This window comes from Ctenopharyngodon idella, chromosome 10 (assembly GCF_019924925.1).
Source record: "Ctenopharyngodon idella isolate HZGC_01 chromosome 10, HZGC01, whole genome shotgun sequence".
Classification (NCBI taxonomy): Eukaryota; Metazoa; Chordata; class Actinopteri; order Cypriniformes; family Xenocyprididae; genus Ctenopharyngodon; species Ctenopharyngodon idella.
Window position 1 is genome coordinate 3,089,524 of NC_067229.1, and position 27,922 is coordinate 3,117,445.

The window sequence follows — 27,922 nt, forward strand, 5'->3', positions numbered from 1 at the left end:
CTATGAGCAGGCGGCGGAGAGACAAGTCTGAAGGGACCGTCTGAAAAGTGCAAAACCCTTTTGCTCATTTTATATTATAAAAAATACTCAATAACTTCACTGTAACACACTGTACTGTCACCAAATTCAGTTCATACGTCACTGCTCTCCTGCTGGTTATAGGTACTACAACACTTAGTTTGGCAAGTAGCACATAAAGGCCTTCTTTACACAAATTATATTGGTACACAGCTTACATACAACAGCTTTTGCATGATAATTGCTTACTGAATTTGATGGCATTACAATTTATGTAATATTTTTTACTAATAACAGTGAAGTTATTGATTTTATTTAATAATTAATAATCATGAAAGTTATGCTTTTTTTTTTTTATCAAACTAAGTGTTTCAGTACAAGCAGCAGGACAGCAGTGACGTATGAACTGAATTTGGTGACAGTACAGTGTGTTACAGTGAAGTTATTGATTATTTTTATAATATAAAATGAGCAAAAGGGTTTTGGGTTTTGCACTTTTCAGACGGTCCCTTCAGACTTGTCTCTCCGCCGCCTGCTCATAGAGACCAATTTATTATTATAAAGCGCATTTGAGGAAAGTTGTGTTGTTGTAGCTCGTTGTAGTCTAGGTTACTATGATTGGAAAATAGCTTCATTTGTGTTTTAACAACGTTTAGTCCATGAGTTATTGATCCGGAAGCTCGAATCTGTGAATATATTGCCAGCTTTACTGAACTGCTTGACTTAAGCACTGACTGCATTTCTTTATATTTGAGTCCAACAAGTTCAAACTCTATGAGTCGCGCATTATTTGTGTACATTATTAACATATGGAGCTGATTGAAACACTACTGCCAGCCAGCGGGACATTAAAGAGGAAGTGTTTGTCCGAGCTCACAACAAGGGAACGCAAATATCTTTGCGAGTGAACGCAAAAGATTTGAAAAAAAAAAAAAAAAAAATTTCCGCCAGCACGTCCCTTTAGGGGCTCCGTACATTTCCACCCTAGACATTAATGCTCAAAATATCAAATGCGAGTGTTTGTAAGGATAAATACTGAAGATTACCAAAGATTGCTTTGCTCATGCTAGATTAGTTAGTATAACATGCTTTCCATTTTTAACTTTTTTTTTTTTTAAACCTTTTTTTTTTACAACCTCATCTTTTATATTTGATTGGGGGCTTTAAACACTCTTAAAGGATCTTGTGTGTCTTTCAGGGTTGCTCAGTCAGAGCTGGTTAATGGTGTTCAGATCAGACCTCTGTAATAGTAATTAAATAATGAAGCTCCTCTACTGGCTGAACATAAACACATTGAAATATAATATATATATATATATATATTTGTCTTTGCTTTATTCAGTGTCAGATTTTTAAAATTCAATTTACAGGCTTTATTGTTTGTTTTACTCTCAGATAAGACACAGATCTCACTTTACTACTACTGCTGTATATTTGTCATATGTATTTGCTTGACTTTATCAATAAAGTTTTCTCACTCTGAGGTTCAAGTCTCTCCATGTTTTATTACATTTATTAAAAAAACATTTATTAAAACATTATTCAATACATTATTTGTAAATGATTATCAAGCTCATTCTTCTTATACCACTGGAAACATTTTTTTTAGGGCTGGGAATTTAATGCATTAATTAAATTAATTAATTATGGATAAAATAACGCGTAAATTTTTTTTAACCCATTTAATGCAGTTGCCCCGCCCCCAGACATACATAGGTTATCTGCTATTCATACAGTTGACTGATGATGAATATGACGCAGGGCAACAACTCACTGTGTGCCTATAGAATGTAGTTAGAATGTCCATAAAATTCAAAATTTGAAATTCGATTGATTTGAAACCTTTGAAGTTTACGACAATACCGGTAAGATCAGAACGTTCACTGCTAAATTCAAACGTGCTTTCATGCTTTGGCTGGCGTTGACGCAGGTGCATCGTGCGTTATAGATCAATTGACATGATAAACGTCAAAACACATTCAAATATTTGACAATAGGCGCCTACCCAGCTAACAAGAGCATTCTCTAAATATTCAGTGTTGGTTCTGGGAACGTAAAAAATGTCCAGTTTTCTTGACGTTAGAAGAACGTTTTTTATAAGGTATAATGTTCCTCAAACATGAAAAACTGTGTCAGTGTCTCATTTCATCAGACGTACAACTCCGTCAAAATTACAGTTTCAGTGCAGCTTCAAAGGGTCGGATCGGTCATTTTCTAAAAAAAATAAAAATGTATATGCTTTATAAACACAAATGATCGCTTCGCATGTGCTTCCGCCAGACCGCCTTCTGTATTCTTCAAAAAGCTCACCCTGTCCTACACTTTCCCTATTCTACTTACGGAAAAAAATGTAACTTGTCACCGGCCGATAGAGCGAGGAGGATTAAGCTTTGGCCCATAGTTGAAAAAGCCTGAAAAGAAAACAAAAGGGCTTTTTTCGTCGGCGGACGAGCATTTGTAGATGGTACGGAAATATTTTCTCCTGTCTTGACTGATACTTTGTTGACTCTACCTTGGAACTGATATGGGCGTGAATTCTGGGACTTCCAGTTTGATCTAAAAATACCTTAAAAAAATACCTTAAAAAATTAAAAACAGTAAAAAAAAGACCTTACTTGATTAAAAAAAAAAAAAGAAAAAAGTATAAATCAATATCAATCAGTGGCCTGTTGCACAAAGCCGGTTTCAGTTTCTACCCAGGTAAGTTCAAGATTAGTTTGAGCAAACTCTGGTTTTTCGGGCTTATGAAGGTGGATTGGTTTTTAGCGGGGTTCATTGCTATGGTAACTTACACTTCACGGCTAACCTGCTCCGGAGCAGGTTTTATTCTGAGTTAGAGATCGCAAACCCAAACTCGACCAATCAGCTGTGAGTAAAGTGACATGTATCTGATGCAATAAAGCCACTCCCCCTGTATCTCTCGTTCCAAATTTAAGCAGTTTATAGTGAAAACATTTTAGAGACAAAATTGCTGTTAATTATTCATTATATTTATATTAAATAAATTAAAATTATGAATAATTTATGACATATTCATATTAGGCCTATTATATTAATTAACAATATTAAACTTTGCTTTTAAATTAAAATAAATATAATACATGCATAATATATAAAGCTTTTAAACAGATTAAGCTTACATGTATTCTTTTGAGCTCTTTGTGAAACTATATTAATTATTCAGTATATTTGTTTGATTCACATGCATTGATATAGTCAGATATTTTCTTTCAGCTGCCTTCTCAAACTTTCACTGCATCAGTGTTTATTCCTGCTTTGTAAATGCGTTTAATTTCATATTTTTCATAGCGATCTCTTAATCTTCGGAAGCGACATGAATTGCGCGTCTCTCTCGTGAGAAGTGAATCAAACTGACGTTCTCCTTGTTCCGTGTGATTGGCTGTTTGCCGCACGTGTCACACTTTCAGGTGCACGCGCTTTGCAAACTCTGGATTAAACCTGAGTTGACAGAGAAGGTTTATACCGAGCGTTGTGCAACAGTTGATCCTGATCTAAACCAGGTTGGATTTATCTGGATTTGTCAACTCCAAACCTACTCTGAAACTCAGAGTTTGTTCAACTAGCTTCATGCAACAGGCCACAGAGGACAGAAGGCATGAAGTAGATTGAGTATGACAGGATTTTCTGCAAAGTTTTGGCCATACTGATAAATTATAGGCCCTAGAAATTTGCATATTAAATATGATAAAGTAGGCTAATATATTCATAAATAGGCATTATACTTATTGTTCAACAGAATTTTACAAAGAATGTTTGCTTTAAGTTATGAGTAAATGGTTTTAAAAATTTGGCTAATATGTAGTATAACGCACTGCCAAACAAGCATTCTGTTTTCAACTGATACCCCCAAACTAGTGACGTATCCTGGGGGATACAAACATTTACAGGCAGATTGTGAAAAATGTAAAAATTAAATTAATAAAATTTCAACATAAACGTAATAAGCTAACACTCAACAACAAATTTTTAAACATGTAAGTCCCCTCCAAATATTGTAAATATGTGAAATATATCCACTTTTATCAGAAGGTGAGTAGATTTCCCACTACAGGTGGTCATGCTGTTTTTAAATGCTGCCTGTGAGCTGAACAAAGAACGTAGGAACAAAGTCACCAGATCTAAATATTCACAACAAACACCCTTTCAACATGAGACCTAAACATTTCCTGACTCTGCCCACAAAACGTGATTGGGGCATGGGAATTTGTCAAGAGCTTCAAAAAGTATTTATCATTTTTTAGACAATTGTTTAGTAAATCTATGCACGAAAAACCATGTAGCATTAAAGTTGAGTAATATTTTATGTCAAATATGCATTTTTGTTATTGTATACTGTAAAGAATGACCCAGCAGGCGTAACTCGTCTGATACGCTCGGAGAAGCTGTGATCTGATTGGTTGTCTCTGCTCTGGTGGGCGGGGCTGCTGTTGTTCTGGTATATGACATCAGACCCAGAAGAGCCGAGCAGGATTTTTGATTCCAGATTTTTAATGTCTTTCTATATTCCTCTTCCTCAAAGTGAAATCTGAAGCTCCATCAGTGCTGTATGGAGTCAGTTTGAGCTGAGCAACAGACTGCAAAAAACATTTTAGCTTCATGAAATAATATAAATGTTAACTGGAATAAAATTAAACATGAAAAACGTTTTATTTCAGCTAGTTGACAAGGGAACATTTCTCATGTTTATTTACTTTATCTTGATGTACTAAAATAACTAAAACTGAAATAAAAATGAATAAAAACTACAGGGGCCTATAAAAACAAAAACTACTTACAATCACAAAAAAAAAACTTTAACTAAATTTAAAATTAAAAATAAAAATAATAACATAAAAATATTATAAAAAATATAACAGTATCTCAATGATACTGAAATAACACTGGTTTGAATTTCACATGATCTCATGACAAGATTTAAATGATAGTTTAAGACTCAACAAGTAACATTTTAACTTCTCAACTTCATGGGACACTTTTGAAAATAACACCATCGAACAGGATCTACTGGAAGTTGCAGCCTGGAGCTTGAAGTGACACTTCAGAGTGTGAAATTATCAACAGAAAACAAGCAAAGAAACAAACTAACACTGATGGTCACACACACTGCAGTTATTTTAGATGAAGGTGGAGTTTCACAACACTTTACTAAAAACATGTCTGTCGTTTATTACTGAAGCAGTTTTGAAGAGTTTGTCTTTTCATATTTGTGGACTGAAACCGTTGAAGAAAATGTTTCTGAAATTAGTTTTCTTCTGTTTGTGTTTGTGGCGTCTGGATGGTGAGTTTAAATGTGTTTTTATGACTTCAGTTGTTTCTGTTCTGGTATGTGATAAATTACTGTTTATAAAATTAGTCAGAGAAGATTAAAATTCACTGTTTTTCTCATATAGAAATAATTACACTGATTTTACTGTCATCAAATTAAAATTCATGTCTATATTCAGTTGTTAAGGATAGATTCAATAAATAAACAAATATGAAGCTCAGATAATCAACAGCATTTGTTTGAGTGTGACATTAAACATTAAAATATCTTTTTATATAGTTCTAAATCTATTTCTCTTTTCATTCATCATCTTTTGTCGTTGTTATGCTGCAGAATATTATTAATTTCACATTTAAATGAATGAAAGTATTTTAGTGAAGCTTCATCAAACCAACATCAAGTGATTTTAAAGCTTTAATCTGTGAAAAACTCTTCAGGTGTGTTTGGTGCTTATGAAGAGAAGCCTGTGTTTGTGAATAAAGGAGATTCAGTCACTCTAAACTCTGGTTTTATTGAAATAAAGGATGATGATGTGATTCAGTGGAGGATGTTCTTTGAAGATGCTTTAATGGCTGAAATCAATAAACAGGCCGACAGCTTCACTGTATATGATGACGTTCTTGATGGGAGATTCAGAGACAGACTGAAGCTGGACAATCAAACTGGATCTCTGACCATCACAAACATCACAGCTGAACATACTGGAGTTTATCAACTACAGATCAACAGTACTGTGATCAAGAGTTTCATTCTCAATGTCATTGGTGAGTTAAATATTTGTTTCACCTGTTTTATATTTTAATCAGCACAAAGATACAATTATTAATCCAAACTCCATTTTTTAATGATTTATTAATAAACATCAAACTATATTTACTTTTGTAAATGACTGTTTCAATCTGTGTTGAAGCCTGTTTCTGTTTGTTCTCTATGTGTGTGTTTGATGATACAGTTAAAGTGTCAGTGACGGAGGGAGATTCAGTCACTATAAACTCTGATCTTACTGAAATGAAGGATGATGGTTGGATTCGGTGGAGGTTTGGAGCTAATAACACTTTAATAGCTGAAATTAATAAACGGGCCGACAGCTTCACTGTATATGATGATGTTCTTGATGGGAGATTCAGAGACAGACTGAAGCTGGACGATCAAACTGGATCTCTGACCATCACAAACATCACGACTGAACATGCTGGAGTTTATCAACTACAGACCAACAGTGGGACTGAGTTTTTCATTCTCATTGTCTTTGGTGAGTTAAAAGAAAAAATGCTTTCACCTGTTTTTAAAGGACAACATTTAAATGAATTCATACAGTTTGTTTTTGTTGTTTATGATATTATTTTAAAATTTAAATTTAGTAGATCATTGTAAAAGTTATGTAACAGCATTAATGTGACAAACCCTGTTTCTGTTTGTTCTTCATGTGTGTTTGATGATACAGATGCAGTGAAGTCAGTGTCAGTGAAGAAGGGAGATTCAGTCACTCTAAACTCTGATCTTACTGAAATGAAGGATGATGATTATGGGATTCTGTGGTGGTTTGGAAACACTGTAATAGCTGTCATCAATAAACGGTTCAACAGAATCACTGTAAATGATGATGATTTTGATGGGAGATTCAGAGACAGACTGAAGCTGGACAATCAAACTGGATCTCTGACCATCACAAACACCAGAACTGAACATGCTGGAGTTTATGAACTACTGATGTTTTCACCAGAATTCTCATCTAAAACATTCAGAGTTTCTGTCTATGGTGAGTAGAGATCATTTGTCCTGTCCATCAAACATCCTTATTTACCGTTTACATATTGAATTATTGAATCATTTAATAGTTTGAGGTGAGCGACCGTATAAACACTAAACCAAAAATAAGTCTGTTTATTCAGAAATATTAGTTGATGTCAGCGCTGATATTAGTGTTTATTGACTGATCTGATCTCAGTTTGATGTTTTTATTCCTCAGACTCTGTCCACTGTTGTGGTTCTACTGAAGCTGTGATCCGATTGGTCCTCTCTGCTCTGGTGGGCATGGCTACTGTCATTATTCTGGTTTATGACATCAGATCCAGAAGAGCTGAACGAGATCAAGCACAGATTCACACATCAGGAAACTAAATGATGTAATTTCTCATAACTATTTCAATCATTCATTTATTTTAATGGCTTTATATTCATCTGCTGGTATCGATGTTCAATTATCAGCAGCTCATTTCCACCCTAGATGATTATTTGTGAACAAAAAGCAACAAATGTTTGTCATGATAAATATACTGAAGATTACCAAAGATCGCTTTGCTCATACTAGATTAACATGCTTTCCTTTTTTTAACCTTTTTTTTTTTTTTTTTTACATGCTAATCTTTCATATTTGATTGGGGGCTTTAAACACTTAAAGGATCTTGTGTGTCTTTCATTGTGATTATTGTTCAGTCAGAGCTGGTTAATGGTGTTCAGATCAGACGTCTCTAATAATAATAATGAAGCTCCTCTACTGGCTGAACATAAACACTCTGAAATATAACAGCTCTCTATTTTGCTTTTTTTCAGTGACAGATTTTTTTTTTTAAAAATTTGAAAGGCTTTATTGTTTATATTTCTCTCAGATGAGATGCTGTATTTGTCATATGTATTTGCTTGCCTTTATAAATAAAGTTTCTCAGTCTGAGGTTCAAGATTCTCTCCATGTTTCATTATATGTCTATGACGCCCCCTGGAGGAAAATAAACAGCTTTGCATTATTAAAACATAATTTAATACATTATTTGTAAAAGTTTAGGCTACATGATTATCAAGCTCATTCTTCTTCTTATACCACTGAAAACCTTATTATTATATATATATATTTTTTTAATTATTAAATGATTATTTTTGTATGTCTTAAAGATTTTCAGGCATAAACTACTTCTAAAACAGAATAACATACATATAATGAGTTTGTTTCCCCATATGAGCTCTTTTCACACTTTCAGGGTTACAGTGTTTCTATCCAAAGAAGTGTCTTTCCAAATTAAGAAAAATAAACAGAGATTGAAAGATGTCAAAATTACCGTCACTCCCACAGCCGGTGTATTAGAATCACCTTTACAACAGCATTAACTATTTTTTAATGCCAAGGTAATATAACGCAATGTATAGTGTTATAAATGTACATAAAATTCTTAAAAATACATCAACTTTGATAGATGTTAATAACAGTGGAAGCGCTTCATCACAGTCTGTGAATGTTTCTCCTCTCCAGCAGGAGGCGCTCGGCGCTTCACAGTCATTTTGGTCTTACTGGAGACACTGGTGCACTAAAATGTTGAATATTTTTAGTCTCTTTTTTCAATCCTTGTCTACATAGTGGACATAGTCATGTGTGCAATCCACTGTGGTGAACAGGTTACATATAGACGTGCACTTGTTCTGGGTAATAAACACGTGAACGTAAACATAGCAGATATAACATCAACAGATCTGTCCAGTTTGGCTTGCATTCTGATGGACTGGAAAAGCAGCGCAGTCAGAGCTAATGGACGGAGTAGTCCCGGAGGAGCCAGCGTTTCCATTAAATTGCATTAATGCGGTCAGGAGAGACTCACGCGGCTCATCTCTTCATATCCCGTTTCAGAATCGCTCCGGCTCTCTGAAAGCCATGCAGGCAGGGACGGCACCCTTTATCTGATATTTAGAGTTTGGACTCCAAATGAAAGTGCCACTTTTGTCTCATTGCCTCCGCTGACCCATACGCACAGAGCATGTCCAACATCCCCTCTAGCCTTTCTGCTTCCTTAAACCGGGGAAGATGTGTGTCGTCCATTAGCAGAACAGATCAATTTCATCGGGTCCAGAAGGTTGGCCTGAACTCTTTATAGTTCTCCTTCCTCCGCTGAACACAAGAGCTCGTGTTTGACAGCTTGCAAACTGTCTGCTTATTGTTCTGAGGGCTGCAGAGTAACGTTAATGTTCTGTCTAGGAAAATATTGTGAAGTGGTGCATACGATATTGTCTCGGAAGTGCTTAATGGGTTTCAAAATGTTTGGAAAATGCAAATGTGGCTAAACATCTCTAGTCTAATATCTTGTTTACCATTATAGTTTGGTTTGGAGATAAATTGACGATTTGCCATTAATAACAGAATTGTCAATTGTGCATGCAAAAAAATACATTACACAGTTAAATAGTCCATGACCCTGTTTCATGTTGAACATGATGTCTTTTTATTGTGATGCTGCAATGATGTGGCTGACCAAAGCTCTTTTGAAACATACCGGTTATAAATTGCAGTTCTTGTGCGTCACAAAAGTGGCATAATGTTTTATTCTCTTTAATCTAATGCGATAACCCAGCTAACAGGGAACGTTCCCAGAGCTTTGGCTAATGTGATGAACAAACGTTCTTTCAGTAAGCATATTGAAACATTTGTTTAAAATTACCTAGTCTTTAATAACATTTTCAGAATTCTAGCACATAAATGTTATTTATACATCGTTCATGGAATGTTGGAAGTTCATCTTTACTCGAAAAAAAAAAACTTTCACTGCTGTTAGTTTCACTCAAACCACCTTTGTTCACATTACTTAAAAACTCATGTAACTACATGAGTAGTTAATTTAACTGAGTTGTTTCTGCTAAAATGAGTATTGTCAGCTTTACTTAATAAGTGCTTGTTCAGTCAACTTAACATTGCTGAGTGAAACGCACAAATTAATGTTGGCATAACTAACTAGACAATGGATCCGTAGATCCCAGCATGATTTTTTTTAAACATTAAAGGGTTAGTTCATCCTTATAAAATATCTTAATTTGTGTCCTGAAGATGAACGAAGGTCTTATGGATGTGGAACGACATGAGGGTGAGTAATAAATGACAGAATTTTCATTTTTGGATGAACTAACCCTTTAATACATACTGCTTGTTTCAGAATGTTCAGAGAACCATAATGTCTGCAGAATGATAACAATATCTTCATTTTTTTTCGCCAACGGTTGTATAACCAACAAAAATGTTTTTAAAACATTTAAAAAACTGGACATTTTGAACATTCAGAGAACATTCCAAAATAAAGTTTTCATAACTTAATGGGAACATTAACAAAACATTCTTAGAACCTAATTTTTTAGCAGGAAAACCACTGGCCAAGCATCAAAACAGATTTCAGCAAGTCAGAGGTATGTGTGTGGGCTCGGCAGTTACTGTAATAATAACATCTTTAATATGCTGCAATTAAACTCCCACTATGGCTCTGAAAGAAGCCATTTACTCTAAAAGAGCAAAGAGCAGGACGCAATGTCTGTGGTCTGCCTTTTAATATAAAAACGCTTCAGGCCTGACATTAAATCAGTGTATGACCTTTAGAGCGACAAACAGAAGACACACTAAAGAAATTCGAACTTTGTGCGTATGACACAGATGTATTATGATGCATCAAAACTGTTCTGATTTAATCTGGCTGCTGTGCAACACATATTTGTCTTGCGTAGTACTAAAGGGAACGCAATATTGTAAACAATGAGTAAGAGTTTTGTTTCACTTCACTTTTCAGAAGAAAACAATGATAAAATAGGCCACTTCTGCAAAATGTCACAATATTCCACTAAAATAACCTTGTTGGCACGTAATTGTGTCGCAATAAATTTTATCAGTGCTGCACTTATGTTTCTTGAAAGCAATCGTTGTGTTTGGCTCACTGAAATATTTTGCGTTTGTTCTCGCTGAACGACATTTACTGAATAAAAGGGTGCATTTTGTTCGTTGTACGTCAATCTCATTCTACAAAAACAGGAAGAATGATCCCAAAGGATAATGACACTTGTTTTGGGTGTGTTTTTGAATTAATCTTGAATTAATCTAAAATACTTTTGCATTTATAATGCACAAAAACTTGAAGCACCAACTGGTGTATATGGTTGCAGTTCTGACAGGTTTACTGAAAAAAAAAATCAGAAAGTGAATCTTTCTGGTGAACTGCTTGAATGACAGACCCTCACTTTTTGCATAAACGATTTATAGAATGAATAACACACATATAATCCAAGGTTTTTATTTTCATGTTTCAGCACAGGCAAAGTAGGACTGGAATACATTTTGCTGGGCCCTCGATGCTTTTTGCATTTGTTTGTGATTCAGTTATGAATCATGGCAAGATGTGCTTAAGGATAATATTCTCATCATCTTCAAGCCAAGGTTTTCTTTTGTCTTCAAGGTGTTGGCTCATATTAACTGTGATTTAAGCAGCTTGAAATAAAAGATTCTTTTGTAATCAGTTTAACCAAATTCATAAAAATACCCAAGATGTAGAGGATCTTGATCCTTTTAGCTTCAGGGCAAAAAAAGAACTAAATACCTTATTTAAATCACACCATCAGATCCTAATTAGTGGCCATGAGTTCTGGACTACCTGAGGATTTGGAGACATCAGGAAGTGTTTGTACATTGTTGATATGCTGTCAGTGATCCAGACACAAATCTGGAAAGCTCTACACAGGAAATGAAGAAACAACATAGCCACAAGTGATGAAAAAGAGCCTGGTTGCCAGATTGACGCCCGTGTACAAATAGAACAAATTGTTCTCTTATAGATATATAAGGCAACTCTAGATTAATGTCTAGTTTAAAAGTCTCACAAAGGTCAGGCTGTTAACAAAGCAGAGAAGTGCTTTCCTAAACATCTAACACTTTTTCTGTGTTTTCCAGTGTTTAGAGGACAAGGCTATAATTGAGAAATAATCTACATCCGCATTAAAACTGCAACACAGTTCTTAAAGTGGTAACGTCAAGCGTCTCCCTTGAGCAATGGCTGCAGACAGCATTAGCGTCTCATCCAGAGCGGCTCTATTCTCCGCTGCCTTGTCTCAGCGTCTGGTCTTGATGGATTGCCTGTGCGAATGATGGAGCGGTGAGGGAGAGATGATGAATTGGCCACGTCTAGACCACTTTTAAAGGCGGAAGGGGTTTGAAGCACACGCCACCCAGCAGAACAGGCACAACAATGATCTCAGATCAGCTGCGGTGAGGTATGTGTCAGGAAGCAATGCAATCAACCGCTGCACCATCCTACTGAAGGGTGTTGTATATGCCACTAAAGTCTGGATGTCCATGGACATCTTTTCGAACGGGATTACCATGCCACCTGTCCTCACCATCCAGGATCGGACTTTGATGTGAGCACAGGGGTGGCTGCCAGATGTGGAGGCCCATCTGTGGTCTGGAGCCTCCAGTGCAAGCAGTCTTTTAGGATTTTATGCTCATCTGCTCAAGGATGCACGTAACCACAGATGTGATCGTTCTGAATCAAGCTCTCTCAGCTTCACTGCATATGCATCATTCACAATATATAATTAAAAGATAGACAAATAAAGAAAATGAAGAGAGTAACAGACCAGAGTTCATTGAAAGTTTGATAGAAGGTGGTCAGTTTACAACGTTTAGTGCTGTAATTCTGTTATGCTCTGTATTATTGCCACAAAAAAACAGAAAATGAAGTGCAAAGAGTTTCAAAAGGGAAAAAGGACAAAACAATATGCTAGACTTACCTGCCTTACATGCAAATTCATACAGATTTAAGTGAAAGTGACGTGACGTGTGGCCAAATATGGTGTCCCATTCTCGAAATTTGTGCTCAGCGTTTCACCCATTCAAGTGCACAAACACAGCAGTGAGTATTGAGCACACACACACCGTGAACACACACCTGGAGCAGTGGGCAGCCATTTTTGCTGCAGTGCTGGGGGAGTGATTGGGGGTCAGGTGCCTTGCTCAAGGGCACCTCAGTTGTGGGTAATCAGTTGTGATAATGTTCATTTAAAGCACGATTTTTGGCTGTCCCAGATGAAAGATTGCCATCGTGAAACAATCGTGGCAATTTCTGTGATCGTGGGTCTTAATTGGTGGTCCTATGTCATACAGTGAGAGAGGTTCAAAGACGGCCGTTTTCCTGGTCTTGAGACCAAAGATAGCCTACGATCATTTTCAGAAATTCAGCATGATCATCGCACAGTGCGTTTGCTGCTACAACCTACGTCTACTGACCAGCCAATAAAAATGCGACATGAAATCAATGCGACATGGTGCTAAAACTTAAAACTGCTTACTTCAAGCTCTTTTCCCTTCTTCTTTTGCCGCTTCCTTTTTTTTTTCCAGCACGCATAAAAACTACAACTGCCAAAGTGTGATTCAACATGATCTTTTTGTTTACCACTAGCGCATGCTGATGACATTGTATTCTTCTATAGAAACTTGCATCGTAGCTGACGAGTCAATAGGTGTCATGATCGTATAGTCTACATGCATGTCGTACCCAAGTTTAAAAGATCCATGTCGCACAGTGTGAGTTGTAATGAAAAAAAATGACAAAACCTTAAAAATATAACAGCTTGTACACACTGAAAAACCATCCTTGTGCAGCTTAGACTGTCATGGTCCTGTAGAGATTTCTGGGAATCAGTTGTGTTATGTTTGGCAACAATTCTGCATCTTGACCACATGGCGGAGCCTTGCAGATTTGTGTAGTCCTATAGAAATTAGTAAAGCACAGTGAATTTGATTATATGTTCCAAACAATTTCAAAGTAATCATCAGGTCAAAACTTGTATGCAACTTACTGTATATCTGAGAGAATTCTTGTTATTTCATAGTCTATGCCATGGGAAAGTCTTTAATTCTTTTCAGGTTACACAAGAGAAAGACTTTTTCCCTTGTTTAGTCTGTTGTGATGGTCCACCTCATGAACAGAGGGATTCTTCTTGGCACACAGGAGTGGGCTGCAGCTCTGGGTGTCTGCCACATACCACCAAGGCCTCCGTGTACACGGCACTGTGTCTTTGTGCGTCTGTGTTAGTGTGTGTGTATATGTGTGTGTGGGCGTTTCTTCCGAGCAGAGCAACGGGCTGGCATGGCATCCGAACAACCACTGCCCACTCGGACCAAAACAAGCCACACTTCTTCTTCTTCACTACGCTGGCACAGAGGCCGGCTAAACAAACAAACCAAGGGCAGTAAAAGTTCCGTCGCTCCATGTCACTGCAAGTATCATACAGTGTTTTTTTTCTTTAGACAATCTGAAAGAAATGTTGGGGAAAAAAATGTTATCTCAGGTTTGGCTGCCACAAAATTGTAATGTTTGGACAGTTACTGATAAGTTAAATTTGGTGGTAATAGTTATCTGATCTGAAATGGCCACAGACAACATTTACATCTCTCTATGCTATTTCTTTCCAGATGCTGGTAAGTTAAATTTGGTGGTGATAGTTATCATCATGCAGATCTGAAATGGCCACAGACAACATTCACATCACTCCATGCTATTTCTTTCCAACATAGCTGAGGTTTGACTGCAGCGTTACGGAAAGAGGACTGATGGGACTGTTTAAATTGTCAGTTTATCTGAACATTTCCTTATTAAATTCAGATTGTTTTTTAAGTGTTCTTGAGGTTTTCTGCCAGTAAATTTAGAAAGGAAAGAACAACGACTCTTGTCCACTCTTGTCAGAAATTGTTAGCATCGAACATTTTGATCTGGAACACAATGCTTTTTTCCATCTCTCCCCCTGAAAAACATTTGAGCATTAAAATGCAATGCAAATTAAACCAAAATTAGTACTGCAGAAGCTCAAAATGTTTGCACACATTCTGATTAGTTGACAAGATAGACAAGCGTTCATTTATGGAATAGTGTACTCTAAAATTAAATAAATGTTTAGTCTTTATTTACTTACCTATATGTTGCTCCAGTATTGGAAAATACAACATCCATGTATTAAACAACATGAGGATGAATAATTAATGACAAAATTTCCATTTCTAGGTGAACTTTTCCTTTAAGGAATAAAACAGTCAGGAGGCCAAAAAGAGGGGGCAAGGAGGTGAGAGAGAGAGAGAGAGAGAGAGAGAGCATTAAGCACTAAAAGCCTTCCTCCTCTGGCTATAAGGCTAATGTTATTGCCATGGTGAAGAATTCTCCGGAGCTGGAGAAACGCGCTGAGGTGATTCATAAATGGACCTTGAGGATCCTCTGGGACAATAATTAGACATGTTTCAGTCTCTCTCTCCCTCCATCCCACTTTTTTATCTCTCGGATGATGGATTGACAGCATTCGCGTTTTCTGGGAACAAACTCGCCAAGTTTTAGTGATAGTTATTTTTGCTGTTAATTGGACAGTTCCGTACCTCAGCTCGGCAGCGCGCGAAACGCTAGTCCCACGGCAACGGTTCATCTTTGAATATTAATTAGATCGTGATGACGTAGCTGACAGCCTTCCAATGGCAAATGAGTCTTTTATAAACATTATTTAAATTATTCTGACGTCGCCTGCTGACCTTCCTATAGAAAATGCTTTTACTTTACATATTAATTACGTTTTTCTGACGTCGCTTGGTATTCGTCAAATGGCTATACATGGATCATGAATACTAAGAGGAAAACCCTCGCCATAGTAGGATTGGTAAATTCGCGTCGGAGTTTGATGTGAAATGACATGATCTGGTGAGGTTCACTTCACTTCCAACATCCTCATGTGAACCTTACGGTCACAATTCATGAATTAATGCGGTAAGTGGCATTTTGTCTCCACATTGTATGCTAAATGACTTTTTGGTTAATTTTTTGACAGATGTTGTATGTTGTATGTTGTAGTATACTTTATGTACATGTATGTAATGTATGTATGTATCAATCTACAGTATCTACAGTATCAACAAATAGCAAAGGGTTTTCATTTTCAGTGTACAGATCAGTATGATAATACAGATGTATGATAATTTTCACAATGATATCTGTTTTTTTTTTTTTTTTTTGCTTCGTCAGACATTCATGGTAAACATGAGCAAATGTACTTTGCATTGGGATTAAAAAGTTTCTGTATTGAAACTGTATTGATAAAGGTCCAACCCCAGGGACCCTGATACATATTTAAATGTGTAGGAGAGTGAATTACAACCCATTTGGAAAGTTTGGAAGCTGTAGAAGGAAATTTTATGCATCTTTTCAAACTCCGTCCTTCATGAATGGGATGCGGTTGGAATGACTGAATCAGGCAGCCAGACAAATTCAAACCACATCATGAAATGATTTTGATAGGCCAGACTGCTGCATTTTTGCTTTACAAGCATGCCATAAACAGACCCTCTGGAAAGTTCTGCTGTGGGTGGGTAAAGTACAAGCTCACACACGTGGAGACGCAGGCCTATAATGCATTGGCTTCGGGTGTGACATTTTTAGTGCTCCGGACACCTTGTGAGACAGCAGGTCTCCACTAAATCCTTTCGTTTTAACTTCCGTGATAGATTAATTTGTTTTATATCCCTTCTATCACAAAATATTGCGCACTTGTTACAAAACGTCCCATGGCAGAAAGGCCATGCTATGCAATGAAATGTGACTGGAAAATATATGCTATATTGATAAAAGGGTGAACCAACCCTTTAATATTCATTGCAGCTGTCTCTGTCATGTGCACTTCAAATGAAGTTAGAGTCAAATGGTGTTTATTCTACAATCATTGAGTCTGTGACCTCTCATGAGGATGAAATATTAGCAGACTGGTTAGTGAATTTAGTAAAATGCTTCCATGTGTGTCATTTATGGATGCAGTTCAATATTACGTGCTAAAACATGTAATGTAAAAATACAGTGGGATGGGATCCAAATTTCTGAGACCAATAGTAAATTGCTTTTCTAATTTAATGCAAACTTTCCATTACAAATTATATTGTCAGCATAACAAATTGAGTTAAAAATTGTCCTGGAAAATGAATGTTTTAGTATTTAGTGTATCTCTTTTGTTTTTGACACGATCCAAAAAGCATCTTGAGCCTCATCGACCGTCTGTACAAAGAGTCCGATGATCTATGCCACTCATTTACTTGTTTTTTTATTAGTGACCTAGAAATATTTCCTCTTCATTTTTATGTCATAACTTAAGGTTTAAGTGAAAAAATGGTCTCAGGCTTTTGAACCCCATATTTTCCCTCTTCTTAATAGTGTACATTCTACACATTTGAGTTGTTATTCGTGATAATCATCCAACCCGATATGGTAGAAGGCACTACAGACATGTTTTTAGAATCTGACATTTCTACCGCAGATCATTTAGTCTTAACGGCTCCCAAACATGAGGCCATGCAGCCATTATCCAATCAGTCTCAGAGATTTTGTCTGACCTTTTCCTGCATGGCTGCTCGCCGGAGCAGAACCAGTCCGACCATGAGCTGTGTGGCACGGTCAATCTTTGGAGTATTGACTTAAAGGGATAGTTCACCCAAAATTCAAGACATATTATTTACTCGCCTTGCTTCATGCCATTCTAAACCTGTATGTTGTTATTTTTTTTCTGTGGAGCACAAAAGTGACCATTTTTAAAGCGTCTTTATGAAGTTCAGCTATATGTAACTGTTTATAGTGACTATGCTTCAAAAAGGCATATGAGTTTGGAACGACAAAAGGGTTTTCATTTTTGGGCAAACTATTCTTTTAATAGAAATAATAATGGAAATTCCACAAAAGCTATAACCTTTGCTACTTCACCAATGAATGCAAATGCAATGCTGTTTTTGATTAATATGTGATCATACTATTCTGTTCTGTTCTTTGGTTTACTTTTATTACTTAAAGCATTAGTTAACTTCAGAATTAAAATTTCCTGATAATTTACTCACCCCCATGTCATCCAAGATGTCTTTCTTTCTTCAGTCGAAAAGAAATGATGTTTTTTGAGGAAAACATTCCAGGATTTTTCTCCATATAGTGGACTTCAATGGCTACCAACGGGTTGAAGGTCCAAACTGCAGTTTCAGTGCAGCTTCAAACACGATCCCAGACGATGAATAAGGGTCTTATCTAGGGAAACAATCGGTCATTTTCTAAAAAATATAAATAAAAATTATATACTTTTTAACCACAAATGCTCATCTTGCACTGCTCTGCGATCCGCCACGCATTACATAATCACGTTGAAAGGTCACGCATGACACAGGCAGAAGTACCACGGTAGGGTGAAAAACTCCATCTCATTGAGCACGTTTACCAGTTAGCTGATAACTAACAAATATTAGCTTATTGAAATAACCAGTTTTCCCCGTTTACATGCAAACTGACAACGCAAGTAAACTGTGTTTACATGACTTTATTAATAAATCGGGTTATTTCCCTGTAGTGACGTCGGAAATAATCATTTGCGTATCTGACTCAGAGTATTCCATACGTTATATCGGTTGTGACGTTAAATAAAGCTTGCAACATGTCAGCGAGAATCTTACGGCTCTTATATTAATGCTCTCATGCAGTAACAGATGCAGCGTTTTTCTACTTCTGCCGCACAAGAGAATTTTTTACATTTTCCGAGTCTTGAAAGAGTCTGCGTTTGTGATATATTTTCTTCTTCCTTTCCTCAAAACGCTCGCTCTGTCTGGATGCATTTAAATCTGCACTAAGGATGCGTTTCTGTCACGGATCACACGTGCACACTTCAATAAGCCGACAGAAAGCAGGTTAATGCGTTTACATGCCACGCGAAATCGGGGTAAGAGCCAAAAAACTACCTGATCTGACCGGTTTATGCTTAAGCCGTTTATGACCTTACTCCGATAAAAGAAAACGGGTTACCGCGCTTACATGACCACGTTCGTTCTCAGCTTATTCAGAATAATCGGCTTAAGAATGTGCATGTAAACGCACTCATTTTCTCCTCCAACTTCAAAATCGTCCGACATAATTGTTTTACCTTTTTTTGTAAAGGGCGTTTGACAGTCTTTGCACGTTAGCTGGATGGGTACTTCCCCCCGTGTCAAGTGTGACCTTTCCAACGTGATTACGTCATGCATGGCGCATCGCAGAGCAGTGCAAGATGAGCATTTGTGGTTAAAAAGTACTATTATTTTTTTTTAATTTAAGAAAATGACCGATCGTTTCGCTAGATAAGACCCTTATTCCTCGTCTGGGATCATGTAGAGCTCTTTGAAGCTGCACTGAAACTGACATTTGGACCTTCAACCCGTTGAACCCCAGTGAAGTCCACTATATGGAGAAAATCCTGGAATGTTTTCCTCAAAAAACATAATTTCTTTTCGACTGAAGAAAGAAAGACATGAACATCTTGGATGGCATGGGGGTGAGTAAATTATCAGGAAATTTGAATTCTGAAGTGAGCTAATCCTTTAACACCTCACTTTTTAAATATAGAGCTCAGTTACACTGTAATCTCTGTGTGATGCATTGCGTAGTAAAACATGTTACTACTCAGACCGTTACTGTGACCTTTTGAAATGTATTTGGCAATGATCTACAGCACATTCCCATATTTCAGAGGCATAGAAGTAAAACTTCTGGCTTCTGTTTTTCTCTTTTCATTCATTGGTTTAATATCGTTTTAATATAGACAGCCAAATGGTACTCATGATTAAGTACGGAAAAAGCAAGGACTAGGTGTTAACATACATTTTCCTTGGCTGGAAAAATTTGGCACCTTTGTGTTCTATTCACAGTACACTGACACATACCCTCAACCCCGTAAGCAATTTCCTGAAGAAAGCCGGACAGTTGCAGACTCTTGCTACACCATAAACCCAATGTACACCAACACTATTGCATTAAGTTGTTGCAGGCACATGACATAGTGATGCACGTAACATAGCTGAGGTGATATATAATGTATATATATATATATATGTATATAGCTTATTATGATGGAAATCATAGAATCTGATCTGAGATCAGCTGGAAAAGTCATGGAAAATTTGGCAAAACCCTTATTGCTATCAGTCTGAAATTCTGAATATATTCAGAAATAAAAACATACTGAAATATATTCTTCTCCCTCAGCAAAACGGTATCAGACAGGAGCACAATCGCGCCATTATGACATCACTACGAGGGTGGCCCAAGAATGCTGTGGAAACAACAATAATACATCACATTTCTCTGCAGCATGAAAAGTAGCAGTCGTCATGGCTTTGAAATTCAGTTCTCCGTCCTCCAGTCTGAAATGTCCAAAACTAATGGATCATTCTGTTCCGATCAGCTCCATGAAAGGACTTGAGACATTTCGGGCCGCTTTTGTACAGGACCGTAGCAAACTCTTTTCTACATGTTCACCCCCTTTCCCCTCGTTTTATATTGTTGAGGAAATTTCAGTCCATAAGAGGGAAAAGATAGAGAAAAAAAAATGTTAAATTCACTCTGCCCTTAAAATAGGATTCTGGGAACAAATGTGTCCGGTAGCTGTTTGCAGTGCTCACGTCTTGAGCCATTCAAAACACAGGCAAATTTTTTTTTTTTTCTTTTTTTTCTTTCTACTAAGCGCTTTGAAATGATGAACTTTGACTTGGCAGCTGAATCTGTGGCGTCTGCATGGTAACATCTGCTGTTTAATCATGTTGGATTCTTCTCAGGCAGTCGATGTCTATCAGCTAAACAAGAAAATTTATATAGAGAAGCAGATTATTGCATTCCAGGTTTAAGTACACTGTGTTTTTCAGACTGTATTCCCCTTAGGATCAGGGATTTGTGGAGCCCGTTGTCCTCAAAGGCCAATTAAGGTCCTAATGTGCTGAATCTGGAAGTTTCGAAAGTTTCGACTTAAAAAATTCACTCTCGTGTCTTTCGTTTCTTTTGTACCATTAAATTAAACATTTTGAAGTGCTAAATCTGAACTCTTTTGAATCACGGTTCATAGCGACCATGTCTGTCATGCTCCAGAGGTCACAAAAAAGGTGTCGGTGTCATAAAAGTAGTCAAAAAACTAATAAATATTATAATTTATTTCATAATTTTCTAAAATATATTATTCTCATAGCTTCAATTTAGTTTCTCATTATCTAGCAAACAATTTTTCCAAAAAAATGTTCTGCACTGTAAATTTCATTAGTTAAGTAAACGTTACTTTTTCATCACTAGCCACACCCAATGAATTTGTCAAAAATAATGACTGTTTTCAAGCAGGTTTCCTGAACACTCACTCCATCTGCAATTGGTGGGACAAACAGAAGTAACATCAAAAACCCTACACATTTCAGCTTTACCTACTTTAAGTTATGAGAAGCTTGCCTTTGAAACGACATTTCTAAAGTAGCTTCCCTGACAGTGTTAATGATAAACAGTAGCGTGGTTTAGACCGCCAGCCGTAGTCGAATCCCACAATGTCGACCTGGTTTGGATAAGCTGACGATCTCTCCTTCTCTCCCCATAGGGTTCGGGCAGCCCTGGGATGCAGCTGGACCACAGCTGTAAAGCTTTTGGATCTAAAGTTGCAGCTGTGGTGGGGAGGGTTCCTGGCACCGTGATTTGGTAGATAAACAGAATTGAAAATCACATTGCCAGGGATTTCCACCCCTGCACAGTTCTTCAGGTGCCCCACCTACACCGCCAACCTGACCGGGTGTTTTTGGAGAGCCTTTAACAACAGACAAAGAACCACAGAGATTTGTCTGAATTAGACTGTCAGAGCTCTTGTTTGCATGTGGCTTAAAGTCAACACTGACCCTGTTTAATTTCCTAATGCACGTTCCTGCTTTTATTGTGCTGGTTTTATCATTCATCAAAATGTACTTGCTCCACCTAGGAAATGATTTTACTTTAATCAGCAGAGAATGACTATTAGTAATGCTCATACTTATGGAGCCCCTAAAGGGACATGGTGATATAAGATGGGAAGAAAAGATTATATTTCAATGCTTTCGCATTCTCTCTCAAAAAGTTTTGCTTTCCCACAAGAAATGTTGCATTCCTTCGTAAAACTTTTGCTTTCCCCCAAGAATCTTTGCATTCGCTTGCAAAGAACTTTGCAAAGATTCTCGGGGGGACGCAAACATTTTCAGAGTGAACGCAAAGTTTTAAGAGGGAACTCAAAACATTTGTGAGAGATTTGTGATTTTTCTTCCCATCTTATATATTTTTCCATCACCATGTCCCTTTAGGGGCAACGTACATACTTGGAGTTGATGACTTAAAGGATTAGTTCACTTTAAAATGAAAATTACCCCAAGCTTTACTCGCCATCAAGCCATCCTAGGTGTATATGACTTTCTTCTTTCTGATGAACACAATTGGAGTTATATTAATAAATATCCTGACGCATCCGAGCTTTATAATGGCAGTGAACAGGACCAACGAGTATGAAGATCAAGAAAGTGCATCCGTCCATTATAGACGTACTCCACGCGGCTCCGGGGGGTTAATAAAGGACTTCTGAAGCGAAGCAATACGTTTGTGTAAGAAAAATATCGATATTTAACAAGTTATAAAGTAAAATATCTAGTTTCTGCCAGACCACCTTCCGTATTCAACTTATGAAGAAAGTGTAATGCCTCTCGCAGTTCAAAACACTTATGCTATGTCCTATGCCTTCCGTATTCCTTACGGAAAAAGTGTAATTGATGCGACATCACTTACATTTTTTTTTTTGTTTTGTTTTTTTGAATAAGGAAGACGGTCTGGCCGAAGCCAGATAATTTACTTTATAAACCCCCCGGAGCCGTGTGGAGTGTGTTTATGATGGATGGATGCACTTTCTTGAGCTTTATACTCATTTGACCCATTCACTGCCATTATAAAGCTTAGATGCATCAGGATATTTACTCTGGGGGGTAATAAAGGCCTTCTGAAGTGAAGCGATGCATTTGTGTAAGAAACATGCATATTTAACAAGTTATGAAGTAAAATATCTAGCTTCCGCCAGACCGCCTTCCGTATTCAACTTATGAAATGCACTTTCTTGAGCTTCATACTCGTTGGTCCTGTTCACTGCCATTATAAAGCTCAGATGCGTCAGGATATTTAATAATATAACTCTGATTGTGTTCATCAGAAAGAAGAAAGTACACCTAGCATGGCTTGATGGTGAGTAAAGCTTGGGGTAATTTTCATTTTAAAGTGAACTAATCCTTTAAACAAACCCCTAAAGCCTAAAATTAAAATTTGGATGATTAATTTTCTAAGAAAACTTACTTGTGGGAAAAAAAATCCCAGAAGGAACCAAAGTAAAGGCCTGTTCACACCAAACTATAATGATAATGTTTTTAAAAATTGTTCTAAATTCGAAAGAATAGCCCACACCACAACTATAACGATTAAAGCACAGAGGAACAATGCCATTGGAATCACTTTAAGAATGTTTTTTTTTTTTTCAGTTGATGAATGATAAAACATTGACAGCCAATCAGAATCCATCCTGCTTTAAAGAGCTCGTGAGAAAACTGCAGCATGTGCTTATAATAAACTGAGCGTTAATGTGCGTTGGTGTGAACACTATTACAATTACCATTATAGTTATTGTCATTGGTGTGAGCGAGCCTTAAAGTGACAAACGCCACTTCAGAAAATGTAAAACTCTTTTTTTACGCAGTGCTTGCTGCAACATATTCAGATTCAGTCTTTGTTTATGCAACCTCTTTGGCATTTAGTTCATGTGAGTGCAACTGCTTGGTATGTTTTTCAGTCTCAATAACACAAACAGTGACTCATCGCTCTGGAAATATCATGTTTCCTCAGGAATGACAGATAATGGCTTACTGGAATATCGGCAAAGGCAAAAGGGCATCTGGCAAGTTTCATAAAAAAATGGAGACTCAAACCATGTTTGACACCCACAGCGATTAGGACTGTTATCAGACGGTACTTTATGATTGACTGAAAATCCTGAATAAAACGCCACAACAGCTCAGAGTCAGCTTCAAGTGTGGAAGATTTTTTTTTTATTCAAACCTAGAGTTCTAAATTATTTGTGCAAAGTCACAATGAATAAGCAGGTGTAATTACCCAAGATACATCGTGTTTCTAGCTAATATGCCTCATTCGGTCGCACCCTTTCCATCTTGAAGTTGGTCCATCAGGTCATCACTTGCTCAAGGCACAGAGCTTAGCTAATTGGTGAGCATTGATCCCTTAAGAATACTGTTCACAGTGGCTAAGTTCAGTGCCTGAAGTGAACTGTATGACGGTATGTGTACAGGGAAATCCACCCGCCCCATCATGGTCAGGTGTTGTCCACCTACTTGCTCTGGCATCAAAGTGAGACAGGGCAGGAACAGGGCGTAATGAAGGGTGGGATGCCAGTAAATGTGAAACCAGTTAGGACATGCACGCAAATGAGGTATGTTAAGCTCTTAGATCCATGGTCTGAGTACTGTTAGCTGAGATGGATGAGGCAAATGTGTCAGGCTTTCATTTCACAGAGGAGCTTCTGACCACTTTGTCGAACTCAATGGAAGCACTGGCACACAAAGTTAAAATCCATTTAGACCAGTTCTTGTGTGTTAGTAAATTCACTCCAGTCATTAAAAAGCTGAAAGGTGTAGATCTTCCAGGAAAGCAGGGGCAGCGGTTGCGCTACAACGAATCATTATCCGTCACTTTGATGGACTTAGTTCGGCTCTATTTGTATCATTTTCCTAAATGCAGCCTTGTATGGTGGTTATTTGTGCAGCATTGATGATATTTAGGCCTATATCATTTTGGTTGTCTATAGAGTGCAATCAGCTGAACCAAGCCAATCAGCTACGAGGTGAATCATAACACTACAAACTTTGTTTTGATGACAAAAACACGAAGGTACAAGATGTCTTGTCACGGCTTTAGTGAGGGAAAGAACTACAATCCTATGAAGCATTGTGAACAGCATAATGAAATTAAAAATGATGGAGAAATAGAAACACTTTATTTTAAGTTTATTGTACAAAATATGCGTATATATATATATATATACAAATTTTAAGATCGCCTTGATTACGTAATTCGCAGTGCTTTATGTGCGTGGGTGGGGTTAAAAAGCTTGTGGCGCTGTTTGCTTTTTCGACTCTGAATGGTGGAATTTTCTGTATAGCATCATGGGTAATGTAGTTTTTCACCATGAATTTCACTGTTAAACACATTTATTTTAAAAATAAGTTGAAATAATGTGGTCTGGCAGCTTTAGCTGAAGCAAATACTATCAATTAACAACCTCATAGCTTACAATAAGGCTGTCTTTAAAGGTTTATAAGTTATTGTTAAAAGTCTGTTTCCCTATGGAGAAAATTAGTGGAGTTTTCCAGAACTCGATTGTTGCACTCTGTTAAGTTTGAAGTCTATAAAGAGCGGGATTTAACCCAAAAAAATGGAAGTCAATACAGATTTTAAGAAATTGGACGATAGATAAGTGTTTCCACCTTTATAAATCCCTATTTGTTCCTCATTTTTGACATTGGATGAAATCCATAGATTTAAGGACCAACTTGAATGCATGGGAAATCTGCATGGGGAAATATTTTGCCCTCACACTAAATTCCTGAACGCATTGACTTCTACTAAATTTACGGCATTTCGCCCATGAAAATTCACCAAATGATAAATGTGACCGTTTTTGAGAACAAAACGGGAGCAGGTGTGTAGGGTTGTCGGTGAAGGCATTTGCTCTTGCCTCTTGCCAGCTGTAATAACTGCAAATTTAACCTTCAGTTAACTGCAAATTGGGGTCAGAGTCTTTGCAAACAAGGCGTGGCGTCGTGACCATCCCTGCAACTTGTCCAGGCAAATCCTCTCAGATCATTTGAATAATTGCGATGGTGTGGTTTTGACGAAACGATTGAGGGCTGTGCCTTCTTGTGCCTGCTGAACTGGTATCAGTGTGCTGATCGAGTGCTGGCTCAGTTCAGCAGGAACAGGAGTGAAGTCCTAAACGCCACTGCTTTACTCTCCTCCAAACAGAATTCAGCGTCCTTCAGTATCCTCCAATCAGCATGAAGTGTGCTTCTCTTCAAATTCATCTGTCATCACTGAATATAAAACATGTTTTCCAAGCGAGCCGACCTTGATAAAATATGAATGGTTTACCATTAGAAGTCAAGGCATTGAGGATAATGGCTTTTTTTGCATACTGATTAAAGCCATATCCGTATTTTTAGCATTGCATTCTGTTCTCAGCACAAGCATGGCCATGGGAGCGCACGATATCGAGATCTTTCAGTGTTCCTGCTGAAATGTATGAAGATGTATGTTGAGCAGGTTTTACCTCATATTCGCCGCGCTTCAAAAACCGCCTGCAGTGTCTCTGCGTGTTAAAGATAGTTAAAATGAATTACGGCGAGAGCCTTATTTTAGGTCGCGCTGTCATCTCCTTTTACGCGTATAAAAAATGGAAGGCTTCAGGTAGATCATAAATCTACCTCAGTCTGTTAACTTTCTGCAGTCTAACTTTGGCTTTTCCTTTTCTGCATCGTAACAGAGCTGCTCCTGTAACCATTAAGGTAAAGACTGTATGTGCTTGCATGCTTTTTATACTGTTGCTATATTATTACTAGGGTTTTCAGAGTGTTAGGGTATCAAAAACTACTTAAAAACTACTACTTAGTAAAAAAAAAAGCTGCACAATTTGATTGCTTCTTGATCCCTGATCTGTTATATGGCATCTATATAGGATAGTTTCCATATATTTTGCAGGTCTTGCGGCCTTACTTGAACCGTTCTCCTCAGTCCGCAGCATTGACAGCTACTTGGAAAGATTTGTGCTACTCAGAAACAATTATAGGTCATAAACGCATCAGTGGGAAGGAGCTGCAGGGATGAAAGCTGAAAGCCTCTTATTTTAGTTTCACAGCAATGTCGGACTCCTTTTATCATGTGCTGCAGAGACTGACCAGATTTCGTGACGTGGCCTCCTTAAGTTGTCTGATATTGTTTTGTTCCCTCCGCCACCATGTAGTCAGTGTGTTTGCGGTCCAGACCAGAGCTGTGCGCTTTATAATTGGTTTAACTTGAACAAGACCAGCTGTGCAATAAAGCAGCAAAGCCGTGTAAAGAAACCAACAGTACCGGGCGTCCGTAGATCCTTCTGGGTCACGGTCCAGGCAGCGCATGCGGAAAAGGATTTCACATCTGTGCTGAATGTAAGTGGTTGTAATGTATTTATTAAAATACAATCTAAAGACATGTTGAAACCACATGAATGCCTGTGAGGTCCTCATGCCACAGATGATCTGTCCTCCAATCAGCTTGCAGTACCCCTTACTTCCAATCAGCATGCAGCATGTTTTCCTGTCCTCCAGTATGCAGATGTTATTTATTGCATTTGGGTCTTTGACGAATAAGGTTTTTAAAAGTGTAAAAAAACATAATGGATTCAATAGTTTTATTAAGTGTTAACAATGAGATTATGTGGTTTTTATAATCAATTAACACTGCTTTTGTCATATTTTTACAAGATGGACAAAATTTGTCACCAAAAAAGTCATTTGGTTTAACCAAAAATGACACTTTTGGCTATACCGAATGACAATATTTTCAAACAATGCTAACAGGCTGATAGTTGGCAAAAGGACAATCAAACATTTTATATTTAGTATTAGTTTTTTTTTAAATATTACAACATTTTCCATGTTTTATAGCGGTTGTACCCGAATGACCTGATGTTTCGGGACATGCGTATGAGCAAGTGAAAACATGAATTTTTAGACTTAATTTGCTTCACGACCATGTGGTCCTTTGCAGGTGTCTGAATGATGTCACATCCTGTCACATGATACTGACCGCATGACTTGATCCAAAATGGTCCCTTTATATTGGTTACTCCGAATGACAAGCAACGACTTTTACACAATTTTAATACCATTTTGCACTATGTTGATATATGATGTTATAAAATCATGCCAGAATAAAAAATATATAC

At 37.3% G+C, this 27,922-nt stretch overlaps 2 protein-coding genes across 3 annotated transcripts in view; one reads left to right on the top strand and one right to left on the bottom strand.

The window, feature by feature from the left end:
* LOC127520458 (SLAM family member 5-like) overlaps positions 1–27,922 on the bottom strand; it is a 162,261-nt gene that overhangs the window by 23,938 nt on the left and 110,401 nt on the right. The window lies entirely within an intron of this gene.
* LOC127520463 (uncharacterized) lies at positions 5,137–8,031 on the top strand. 2 transcript variants are annotated; one of them, XM_051908578.1, is made up of 5 exons: positions 5,137–5,317; positions 5,743–6,069; positions 6,258–6,557; positions 6,750–7,064; positions 7,275–8,031. In XM_051908578.1, exons 1-5 carry the CDS (start codon positions 5,158–5,160, stop codon positions 7,424–7,426), a joined length of 1,254 nt encoding a protein of 417 aa, XP_051764538.1. In that variant the 5' UTR covers positions 5,137–5,157; the 3' UTR covers positions 7,427–8,031. The 2 variants fall into 2 exon arrangements, with proteins under 2 accessions (XP_051764538.1, XP_051764539.1); XM_051908579.1 differs by having other exon boundaries at positions 5,176–5,317; positions 5,829–6,069.

Excerpts from the sequence above, each read along its gene's own strand:
- LOC127520463 (XM_051908578.1), top strand. The coding sequence starts at position 5,158 with ATGAAGGTGGAGTTTCACAACACTTTACTAAAAACATGTCTGTCGTTT. Across the intron at positions 6,558-6,749 it reads TTTCATTCTCATTGTCTTTG|ATGCAGTGAAGTCAGTGTCA; the intron begins GTGAGTTAAAAG and ends TTGATGATACAG. Across the intron at positions 7,065-7,274 it reads ATTCAGAGTTTCTGTCTATG|ACTCTGTCCACTGTTGTGGT; the intron begins GTGAGTAGAGAT and ends TTTATTCCTCAG.